At 48.9% G+C, this 12,096-nt stretch overlaps 1 protein-coding gene across 1 annotated transcript in view; it reads left to right on the forward strand.

Annotated features, from left to right (window-relative positions):
• Positions 1-12,096, forward strand: part of ASTN2 (astrotactin 2) — a 354,822-nt gene that overhangs the window by 318,190 nt on the left and 24,536 nt on the right. Inside the window, exon 20 of the mRNA XM_040606571.1 lies at positions 2,971-3,112. Within this exon, the coding sequence (XP_040462505.1) occupies positions 2,971-3,112 (142 nt within the window). The remainder of the gene's footprint in view (positions 1-2,970; positions 3,113-12,096) is intronic.

The following is a 12,096-nucleotide window of genomic DNA, read 5'->3' on the forward strand; positions in this document are numbered from 1 at the left end:
CAAGTAGCGTCTTTTGCTCTGTGCACAGCACTTAGCATGGTCATGTTGAGCTCCGGTCTGGATTTATTTACTACTGAGAAGTGAACACAGGTGAGGCATCCTCACAGGATCTGGTCATTTGTCCTTGATATCTGTAACAGCTTATTGCTTTATTTAGCATGACATCAATTATTTATTACTATTAATGAAGGACACAGATGGCTGTCTGGTCAATAAAATATCTCCTACTCCACAGAGATGATCTACTTAGCTATCATTTACTCTGAAGAGAACCTTTGGATTCTTTCTGAAATTTAATAATGCGAGCAAAGATACTACAGCAATCTAGAAGGTTTGTGCTTCAGGGCTGCTTTGGGAGGCTGAAATCCTTCTTGATATTTGCTGGCAGCGTGTGCGAGAACACAGGTTCAGACAGGAAAGAGAAGCCCCTTTGCTTTCCATCACAAGCTACTTATCCATATAATCCCTTCTATAAAGTGATCAAACTCCTTTTTAAAAGATAGTTAGGTTATTTGCCCTTCTCAAGAGTAGACCGTTTGTTCATACCCAATTTACTTTCTCTTGCCATTACTGTCCATTAGCCTAAATATTTCTTTTCCATCTGAGTGCCTGCCGTGTTGATGTATTCAGAGTCATGTGTCTCTGCTTTGCCTTTTTACGGCTCTGCTTGTATGGTAAACTTGCACTTTTTGTTATTTCCCTGTGAAGCCTTCTCTCCTGCTTTCCCCATGCCTTGCTCTTAAGCACAGGTGAGCAACACGACGCACTGAGCTCTCACCTTGTGCAGTTAGGTCAGTATTCCTCTGTTGCTACAACATCCCAAGGCACTTTTCCATGGTAGGGCAGCATTAGTGGTCCATCGGCCTCTTGCAATGCCAGCAAGTGCACCTGTTGCCTTAGCTGCATTCCACTGACAACATCCCAGTCTAGGGAAAAAAGTTGTTTCCTGGTCCTAGAGAAGGACATTTCATTTCAGCTGCTCTCAGAGCATTGCAGACTGAACAGTCTCTCTGACTTCTTGTGTGCAAGATGAACAAATAAAGCTGCCGTGTGCTGTGCCTCACCCAGGGGATGGCACAGAAACAACTCGCTGTTCACTGCCGTTTGACAGCCTGGGGTCGTTGGTTTGTCCCTGGGGTGTCCCTTACCCCACCCCATCTTTGCTCTATGGTCCATGCAGTCTGGCACCACCAGCGACCGCACTGCAGCTTACGCAGGTGCAGAAAGAATCCCGGGCTGTGGGCTGTGGTTTCAGCACCTTTGCTAGCATCTGTTTTGCTATTTTCATAACGACCTCCTTGCTTTTGTTTGATTGTAGCAAGGCCAACAAGACAGGAAAGTTCCCCAGAGGCTCAGGATTGAACACAAAGCACCCTCTCCCTTGCAGGGATTTTATTGCAAGGGGTTTAGCTTAACCCACGTTGGCAGACCCCAAGAGCTTAGTTTCCCCCATGCAGGGGGACAGCAGTGCACCCCACAACCTAGGCAGGGCTGATCCATGACAACCCAGAGCATCATGTGATGCGTTTGGAAATGAGCAATAGGGTTGGTGTGTTCGTTTAAACCGTGAATCTAGAGCTAAGGGGCTTGCTCAAAGCCACTCAGCGCTCATGACTTCCAAGCAGGGATTTTCCTGCTGCCAACCCAACCTGCCCGTGGAGTTGGCTTGTGCACTGGTACGGACCCGGGGCTGGGAACTGGGTTAAATTGCAGAGACCAGTGACAGAGCTGCCTGAAAAAAGTTTGGAAAGAACGAGTTGTGCTGGGAGCATTAAAATGAATAATTAAGGCTTGGATTCCTTTAGGGAGGAAAAGTATTTATTGCTGCTCTTTTCTCTAGCCAAGGGGGACATTTGTTACTGAGTTGTGTATTTTGAGACAAGACGCAAATGTGAGTTGGGGGGGCTGGGGAGGAGGAATTTTTTTTCTTTTACCTGGGTAATCTGGCTGCACAGTGAGACATTCTGGGCTGCTCATACCACTGGGTTCTTTCTTACGGTCTATACCAAGAACCTAGACTTGTGCTTCATTTCAGTAGCCATCAGTCACTTTTGCTTTTAGGAAAAATAAAGTGCTGAGAAGGGAATTCTCCTCCTCCCTCTGCTGTGGTGTCTTGACATTTACACATGCACAAGGTAGCCGGCAGAGCAATCTGTGGGTCCAGGTTTGCTTATCCCAGCACAACTCTATCAGCTGCAGCAGCCCTTTGATTCCCATCGGTGGGAATGGGGGCACAACCAGGGCAGCTGCTCTGGTTTTTTTACTGCTTGGTACCTTGGGCTTTCAGTTACATTGATGTAAAATGGGAATTGAAAGCAATGAGCATTCTTGCCCACTGCAAGGAGACAGGTTGCATGACAGTAGATAATCATGCCTGAAAAGATTAATAAATGGAGTGTTTTCAGTTTTAGCTGGTTTACGATCTAAGTGTTTAATAAGCTTTATAAACTAGAAGACACCCCCCCCCCCCCCCAAAAAGGAAGTTTTTCAGCATTTTTAATCAGTATTTTTTTTCATTTCAATGCTTGTAAAGGGTCGAGTGTTCTTCAGCACAGCTGAAGGAGCTCCAGTCAGAGCTCCAGGAGATGGCAGAGTGCACCTCAACAAAGCTACTGATATTCATTGACTAAAAATAATAATAAAAAAAACCCAAACCAAAACATACATGCACGCACCCTGAGCACATTGAGAGCAATTCCATCCAAGCTCTGAAAATGTCTTCTTTCCTGATAATCTAACACAGCAGAAACACATTTTGCTGTGACAACAGCTGGTGGCCCAGTTGTGTTTGCTACTTGCTTTGTCCATAGACGATATTCTCCACAGAGACTTGGGGCCATTCCTACCAGCCACAGCTAGAGTTTGTTGATTGCCTGTCCTGTGTAGAGCTGTTCCTACAGTGTTTTTTAAATAGCAGTAATTTTGCACCTGTATTGATGTTTTGGTCTTGCTCATCTCTTTGCTCTCCAGGAGAATCCTTGAGCTTTGCGGATGATTTGCTTTCTGGCCTTGCAACATCCTGTGTGGCAGCGGGTAGGAGCCATGGAGATGTCCCTGAAACCAGCCTCTACTCAGTCATTTTCAAGTGCCTGGAACCAGATGGTCTGTACAAGTAAGGAGAGGCATGTGGGGAGGGTCTGGGAGCAAGGAGGCTTTTCCGATGCTATTATTTGATTGTTACTGACCTGTTCGGTCAGCCCAATGTTACGGCAGACACTGGGCAAACAAGGAGACTCTTTCTGTTGTGTAGGATGTTCTGCTCAGCTGGTGAAAATTGAAAACCAGTGTTTGCCAGTACAGTGGTGGAGGCACTGGGAGTCTGTGGGAGACTCCACTGGAATAACTCACATCTTCAGCATCCTGGGCTTCCCAGTCCATGCCGGGTGGATAGGGTCGTCTGTCACGGATGAACTGAGCTAATACCATCAGATTGAAGCAAGTTGCTAAATGCCTGGTGGACTGAAATAGCCAGATATTTAAAGTGTGATAGGTAGTGTTTATATAAGTTGCTGTTTACGTCGGTAGGACACATACCACAGATCAGCGAGGCACCACGTCCGTCTGCCAACCGCCCAGTTCCCCCTGCAGGGGTGGCTGGCCGTGCCTGTGCTGGTGTTCTCTTGCCTCTTCTGAGATGTTCTTTGAGCACGTGGGATTGGATTGTCTGTTTGAATCACGTGGAGTAATTAGTGTCCAAAGCAAAGGGATCATTTCAGGATCTGAATATTAACTTCCCCTTCATTATCATTTGGAGGAGGTCTGGGCTTTTCAACTTGGCTTGTGTTAGCGAGGGCATCCTCTGTCTTGAGGGGAATATCAGGAGTCAGGACAGTAAGAGAGAAAAAAATTGAGAAATAAGGCAAGGAGACAGAGCAGATACAGAGTACACGAGAGAGAAACACCCAGGGCTTAATGTCAGAGAGACTGTAATAATTAAAACAGATTTTGTAGTGAGTAATGAAACTTTTTATAGGACCACAAAAGCATTTAAAGTGAGAGCTGGCAAATGGTCTGTCAGTGAGAACTTTTTAAGACCTTGATTAATACTTTCCCTTTGCCTCCCTCTTCACCACCCCCTGGTTAAGTATCTTGACAGCCTCCGAAGAAGGAGCAGCCTTTATCACATTTCTCTCGAGCAGGGCTGCCTCCAGGAGCGGGCTCCAAGTGATACCTCTTGCCATTTAATAATTGTAAATGTTTTTCTTGTTAAATATATATATAACGCATAAATACAATTATTAATATCTCTGGGAACTCTGCTGCTCTGAAAAGGTGCCAGGGAGAGGCTGGAGCAACCGCAGAGCTTGCTAATAACCCGCCGCCCATAAAATCAGCTGGTTGTGAGCTCTCAGCCGTTCGGCTTACGGCTGCTAGGGGCACCGGGGGAGGGAAGAGCCGCTGGGTTTGATGGGGGGGCTGCTGCTGAGGTGAGTGCATGGAGCTGGGAGCCAGAAGGTCTGGCTCTTGGGCAGCCTGGGCTGCCAAATCATCTTCCCCATCTGCTGGGCAGGGATAATTGCACTCACCCATCGCCTTAGGGGCTCTGTTATCTAATTCCTGGTGTCTGCATAGGGCTGGGAGAGCCTTGGGTGGACGGCAGAAGGCTTTGTCCAGAGTCTTGTCATCTCTTCCGTCAAAGCCAGGCTTCTGCTTCGCAGTTGTGAGGCACATGGCCACGGAGGGGGTAAGCAGTCAGCCATGCCCCGTGTTCTGGGGGTGGCTATGGGCAGCTCCGACTTTCTGTGGGTGCCCTTGTGTGAGGGACAGTAGGTTTTTGTGGGGAGCCGTGGCTGCAGGCAGCCAGCAGGCAGCAGTCCCCTGGCATCAAGGAGCTTTGGACCTCATCCTTCTGTGGGGACAGGCCCTGGGGTGACGCACAGTGTTGGCTCCGTCCCACAGCTAATGCTCAGCAGGGCTTGGCACGCTGTTCCCAGGGCTGTGCACACTTAAGCACACATGTATGGACACATGTTTGTGTTGGCACCCGTGGGGCATAGACCCACGCTCCTGGGCATCCAAAAAAGTGTGCATGCACACACACTACAGCACACCCTTCTTAGCGCTGGCTGCTGCACGCCCAGCACACCTGCATGCACTGGTACACCTTACTGCTTAGTGTGTTTGCATGCACTGCCGTGGATGCATGCATATCCGACACACACACGTTTGCTCCAACCTGCGTCCTAACCAGCACGTGTTTACTTGGCATCTGAGCGTTCTGAGATACATCGGCACACGCGTCAAATATCCCTCTGTTCAGATGTCCATACAGTTGCAACACAGCATGAAGAAAGCCAGAACAGTGAAATGTGAGGCTAACACTCTGTTCTGAGCCCGTGCAGATGTAACAACAACAGAAACATGGGAACAGGGTCATTTCGTAAATTGAATTTCTTCTGCTTGTTTCATTTGTTTCTGTGGAAAAATAGCTATCTTGGAAGGCTCTGGCCTGCGTAGAATCCTGATTTAAGCCATTCGACAGGGACCTGTGCTTTTCTCTAGGCTGTTAGGTGAGCACACAGAGTCTGCAGCACTGATGCTTTTGCTTGTTCAGTAGTCTGAGGGTATCACATAAACCGAGAGAGGACTGTGAGATTGTGGAAGTCTCTTCTGCTCTGTAAATGTGTCAGACATTCTGTCTCTTTTCTTCTCCAGTACCTACGGCAATTCCACTCTGCCATTGACCGTTCAGTTGGAGTATTACCAGCCTGAGATCAAAGCTGGGCTTAAGTATGAAAGTCAAAACCAAAATATGCTCTACAAGCAAACAAATAAACAAAGTCAGATTGATTCCTTTGCTTTTGAGACTTCTGTAATTTCAAAACATAAGCTAACAAAAGAAGAAATAATTTCTTCGTCCTTTGCAATTTCGGTCTGACAAAAGTATGTTGCCTGTCAGCCCTTTTCTTCCCTTTGCCTCTAGTGCCTTGGGGTTGAGGTGTCCCTGCACGGAGGGTTTTCGAAGGGAAAGTAGCTCATGTCAACAAAGATGTGTGTGCTCTGTAGGCTCCGGTACGCGTGTGGAGAGTCCTGCCGGTCTGTCAGACATGGGTGCCCATGTGTGGGGATCCCTGCTGCTGACGTTCACACACACAGGGACACTGAGGGTGGTCCTTGAAGACTGTCAAGTTTGGTTTAAGCTGTTAAAACCCCAAAGTCTTATAATTCTTTCAAAATGCATTGCAGGAGAGGTGTTTGTTCTCCCCTGAGGTTGGCTAGAAAGCAGTCTGTCAAGTGTCCTCCCAGGTTGAACTGGAAGAGGATGGGTGAGGAAGGCAGAGGGAGAGATGCCTGTGTGTTTAGTACTCGTTTTGCATGGACCAGCCAGCCCGGACAGTGGTTAACACCAGTCAGACTGATCGTTTGGGAGCTTGGGAGCACTGTGCTGTGACAGGCAACTTGTGATGCACCAAACACCAGTCAAGAGGAAGGGCTCTCGCTTGTCTCAGAGGTCAAACTCAGCCTGGAAGGACTAAGCTTTCATTACTCATGGCCCTTACATAGCTCAGCATCCTACAAACCCAACTGATCTCGTCACTGTGGAGATAGGAGCTTCCCTTGTGCTTCCCACAGCCTCCCTGAGCCTTCGGTCCAGCTCATCCATCTCAGCTTCTCACCCTGTCGTTCCTTGAGTGCCTGGGGATGCCTCTTCGCTGAGCTGTACCTGATCAGCCACTGGAAAGTGGTTTTGCCAGCCCAGCACGTTCATTTCAGATACTTGGGGAGACACCAAGTATCCCTCAGCCAAAAAAGGGAAATTTTGGAAAGCGAAATGAAAACCCCCTCCAGCTCCTCAGTGGAGCTGCAGTGCAAACACACCAACTCCTTCCCTGCGCCACAGATACTATAATTATAGATTAGATTAAATCCCAATGTTTCACTTTATTTACATTCCTGACCTAGCCTATTCATTTCCGGTGTTTGTGCCAAGAATCAGCACAAAATTTACTGGAAATAATATGGAAGTCATCAGGATCCCTTCCAAAGCCTTTCCTTGGAGTGTGTTCATGTGCTAAGAAGGAGCCTCGACTTTGCATTCCCTTTGTTGGCTCTGATAGGGTTTGCCCAGGCTGATCCTGAACCAACCCAAAGGCTCTGGGAGAGCAAGTTTCGGGAGTGTTGGAAGGGTGGAAACCCCTTCCCAGGGGATGGAGATGGGACACTGCCATCAAATGGAAGGGGATTCAGTTAGACCTTAGAGTAACAACACAAGGCTTTCACCTGCAGCCAAGACCCACCAAGCCCTGCCCAGACAGCATCATCCCCTGTAGGGTCTGGAGGCCATCGCCAGCATGGCCAAGCTTAGCCTCTGTCATCACGTCCTGGCTGACAGCGTCCTTTTATTTCGGCCAGCTTAAGGCAAGCAGCAAAGGTGTTGAGTAGGGAGAACCCATCATAGCACAGAGAGACAGCAATTGCAATTCAGCCGGCTGAATGTGCTGGAGGAGCTGGCCCAGAGCAAGGCTGATTAATGTTGACTGACCTCTGCCTTGTGCATAGCTGGGATAAAAAGTGGAATGGAAACCCTTGGTGCTCAAGAGTGTGCTAATGCTGGCAGCAGTCCGCTGTTCCTTATATGATACTAATTGTTATTGTTGGTCTTCCATCAGAAAGACACGTGAGTAAGCACTGGAGCAATCGGAGACAGATCCCAAATAGCTCAGTGGCATGGGTTAAAACACATCTGTTACAGCCCTTGGCCGAGTCCCCTGTGTGCACAGGAGCTGTGCTGCTTCATTGAATCCACCTCTTCTATTCCACATGCTCTCCAGCTTCCTGAAGCTGAGTGGTGTACGGCTGTAGTTTCTTCTCAGGCACTCCTGGCTTGCGGAAGCTCAAACAAGGCAAGTCAGCAGTTGAACAAGTGTTTGCTGAGTCCCTGTGCTCTAAATGCAGGCTCGTCCTCCCTCAGCAGTTTAGGGTTGCTTCAGAATCAGATGTGTGGTCATTTTTGCTGAAGGAAGCCCAGCACCACACTGTCTGGCCCCGACTGGGCTGAGCACGGATCACTGCAGTGGAAGTGGGTTGGTGCCAGGAAGGATGGGCTGTACACGGAGGTCAGGGGTTCAGCACAAGGAGGAGACAATCTCTCTTACTGCTGATATTAATGAAGTCCCATGCATGGAAGAAGGTTAGTTCCCGTTGAAGTTTCCAGTGTTAGGAGGGTACACATAAAAAAGCTGTAAGGAAGACATTCATGCTTTCTTCAGGGCCAGTCAAAGTGCTGGAGGCTTTCCCCAACTTGGCCATTTGCTCTGCTGGGTGATTTAACCAGATCACTTTGTCTCACTTTCATCCTCATCTGTTTGCCTGTCCCCTTCATAGGCACAGGGTTTAAGCTCTGTTTCGCTGTCTCTGCATACAGCCCAGCCTGGGTGAATGAGATCAGGGCTTCCAGGTGCTGCTGCAGCATCCGTTGGCCATCGCCCTTCATTTCGTTTGTGCCTCAATCCTTCTGATCTCTCTCTGCCACCAGTATTCAGCCACCTGGGACACATCTGGAGTCAGGATGCACCTTTCTACTGACCTTATGGAACCTTCTTCCCTAATTGTCCTGGTTAAACCATGACGCTAGTGTCTGTCAAGTGTATGAGCATCTCCGTCCTTTTCGCTGGAAAGATCAGGTTATCCTCCCCAAATTCTCTGCTTCTGCTCGTACCCCATGCCACAAAGAGAAACAGAACAGCCTTTGTTGCCTCCCACATTTGGCTCCTCCCCATCCCTTCCTCAGGACATCTGGATTGAAGCAACATTCTTGTTTTTGTCCTAAAACCTCCCGGCATCCAAACTCCAAACCTGGCTGGGTCCCGGCCCATTCATATTGCTTCTCTGGGGGTGGCTGCAGGAAGGCTGGCAGCGGGGGAGGGAGGAGGAGGAGGAGGCATGGACAGGTCGTTGTGTAGGGTATTGCAGCTGGGGGAGTGTGCAAATATGGGATTCTTCTTGGAAATGGTAACGGGGTGGAGAGGAGGAGCTTGGCCTCTTCATTTGTTGGTAGACAAATGGACCTTTGCAATTCCACCTTTTCCCCGTCACCCATCCCCTGTCGGCAGCCCTTTACAGTTACAAACTTGGAGAGTATTCTTATTTCTGAGTGTGTAGAAACCTAACGCCACTAACATATATGTGTCCAAGTCTTATCTCATTGCCTAATGGGAGAGCAAGTACAAGAGATGCAATATAAATATCAACGCACAGGCATTGCTGGCTTTGATTTGCCTCTAAGCTATGCTTTGTGCTACTGCGTTGGAGTAATTTGCTTTGTTCATCAGTTCTCCGTGGTATAGAACACTTTTTTCCTGAAGGCTGGAAAGCTGGGAACCAAGTTGGTTTGATTCTTACAGCAAGGTTTGAACCCTCTCCCCTTCCAGGACACAAGGAATTCACTTGGCATGGACGTTTCTTTTATCTTGTAGGGAAGGAATAGGTCAGGAGAAGGGCAAGTGCTTTTGTTCTTGTTGGCCACGTCCTAGCAAGGGGAACTGAGGCAGGGAGAGGTTATGTGACATGCCTGAAGTTTGTTCAGTGGGCTGGAGCTGAGCAGAGTCAAGAGCTGCCCTTGCTTACACTTCACATAAGCCCCACTTCAGGAAAGCACTTAAGAGAATTGCTTTTTTGGTCAGGGGATTAAGCAATACCTCCTGCATAAAAATGCAGTTTCCTCTTCCTAATTTCTGCCTGCCGTCGGGGACCCAGGTACCTGAGAGTGCACATCAAGGAACCCGAGGTGGCCCCTCGAAAGTGCTGCTGGCTGGCTTTATGTCTCACACCTCCCCTCTCTCTTGTTCCTATTCTCAGTGTGTTGGTGGTGGTTTTTTTTTTTTCCCAGCAAAACCAACCTGGTGGCAAAATGACATTTTTGCACAGCCCTAGAGACAGCAGGTGATGCCCCTTTGCCAGCTGGAGTTTCCCCTCTGTTCCGAAGTGCCGATGAAGCTCCTGCCGCTGCACCTCCAGGAGCGATGCTCGCTCCTTGTGGGGGGCAGCACCAGGGCTTTGACACCAAGAGGCAGTGTTACATCACTTCTGCAGATCCGAGCCCTGCTTGCAGTCTTGCTGGGGTGCACACAGCCCAAAACAAGCTCTGCCCATGCTGATCCTGGAATTTAAATTATGGGCAAGCGTGATGCAGAAGGATCCAAGCAGACTGCCTGTGAGCCAGCCCGAGCCAGACACAGCATGGCCGCGTTCGCTTGGCAGTCCTGTGGCTTTAGGGTCGCTCTGCCAAGCTACGAGGAGAGCAAGGGGGTGTCAGACAGGGTGCAGGCCTGGGCTAGCGGGGCTGCTCTGCAGCAGGATTGGAGCTGGTGCTTTCTGTAGTACGGTGCTGGTGGTGTTTCCCTGCTCAGGTTTCTGTTAGGGTGATTGTCCCTTCGCTGTGCACTGTTTTGTGGCTGGATAGCTCTGGTACACCCCAGGCAGACTCTGCCTGCAAAACGATGGTTGGATTTGCCACGTGTGGGTTCATGTGTCACTAGTAAACACTTTGATGTTTGGGTGGGAAGTTCCTGCCTCCTCCTTTGACTGCCTCCCTGCACCCAGTAGCAGCTCAGCCTGATAACTGCAGACAACTCAGGTTTTTAATGGGCTAATTATAGCTTTAAGGAGTGGCCGAAACAGCTGCATCCGTAAATACACCCCAGGAAGGATGTGACAAGCTGCTCTGGTGCCCAGGTGTTCAGATATTGGTGCACCCACAGGTCTTATCTGAACCTGGAGCCATACCCGCAGCCTGTGGAGTAAATCAGCTCAGGCAGACTCTGGATGGGACCCCAGGTCCCAAAAGCTGGAGATATTTGGCCCAAAAGATGATGCTTATCTAAATAAAAAGATAAGTCATGAGCTAATCCTACCTGCCCATCTTCTCCTCCACACTCTAGAGGCAAAGTTTGGATGCCATTACCTACCGGATCTGTCCCAGCTCAGACCAGCAATGTGTATATATCTTATATATGGCCTGCAAGTCCATAAAACTAGTTAAACTTTCTTTGTTTTGTTTCAGTTTTCTAAATAACACCTGCAGCACATCCCACACCATCCTTTTCTTGTTGTTAAACAGCACAGAGTCCCTCACCAGCCTTGTCTCCCCAGAGAGCACTTTATCTTAATTTTCCTTTAGTTATTTTTGGGTGCGTATTTTCTAAAAAAATAAATCTTTTTTAATCTTTGGACCTCCACAGAACATTACATCTGTGAGCACCCACCTCCTGGTTGTGCTGCACTGGAGTTTATCAGCACACAGTGAACTCTACAGCTCCGCCACCCCTTCTCCCCCTCCGGGTCACGGAGCAAGGCTGTTTGTCCTGGGGAGGCTGTGTGGGTGCTGGAGCCCCTGCACAGGCCATTGCTGAAGTCAGTTGCTTTCCAGTAGATCTCAAGTGACCTTGAACTTATTCCTTGGGGGTTGGGTTTTTTTTCCCCTCTGCAAAAGAAATTTGCTTGTATTTTCCTAGTTGGTGGATATTGAGCGCATCTGGGTTTTTCCGTGCTGGTCGCATCTTCGGTTATGGGGTCTGGCCCAGGCCCTGTTGTGGTTGATGGAGATGTTGCTCCCCTGGATTTCAGGCAGCCTTGGGTTCTGCTGATGGAGCAGGAGTGTGGTAGGGCATGGCTGCAACTGTTCCACCTCGGCTGCTGCTGCTTCACTCTTTTGCTTGGAAGCGGACTTGTCAGGAGTGCCCACGTTTGGGGGCCTTTTGCGGTTGTATGGGCTGAGGCTAGAAATCTCTCAACTTCACAGGTTTGCAGCCCTCGTTGCCTGTCTCAGGTTAGGTTATGGCTGAAGTAACTGGCTTGGTTGTTTGGCCAGCTACTTAGATGGCCAAGGCCCTGCTGCAGAACCTGTGTTTGCAAAAGTAGCCAGTGAATTCATACATCTCCATTTTGGGACCATCGTCTTCCAGGCTTTGCTGGCAGAGCCACAGCTCCCATTGGCTTCAGCCGAATTTGCACCAGGGTAGGTCGGTGTAAAATGGAGACGTTCAAGGTTAGCAAGTAACCTCAAAGTAACCGCTTCTTCCTGAATCTTCCCAGCTGTAAAGCAGATGTGTTAGAACTGAGCTAGCCCCTTTGCTAGGTTTCCTGTAGTGAGGAGAA

This window comes from Falco naumanni, chromosome 9 (genome assembly GCF_017639655.2).
Source record: "Falco naumanni isolate bFalNau1 chromosome 9, bFalNau1.pat, whole genome shotgun sequence".
Classification (NCBI taxonomy): Eukaryota; Metazoa; Chordata; class Aves; order Falconiformes; family Falconidae; genus Falco; species Falco naumanni.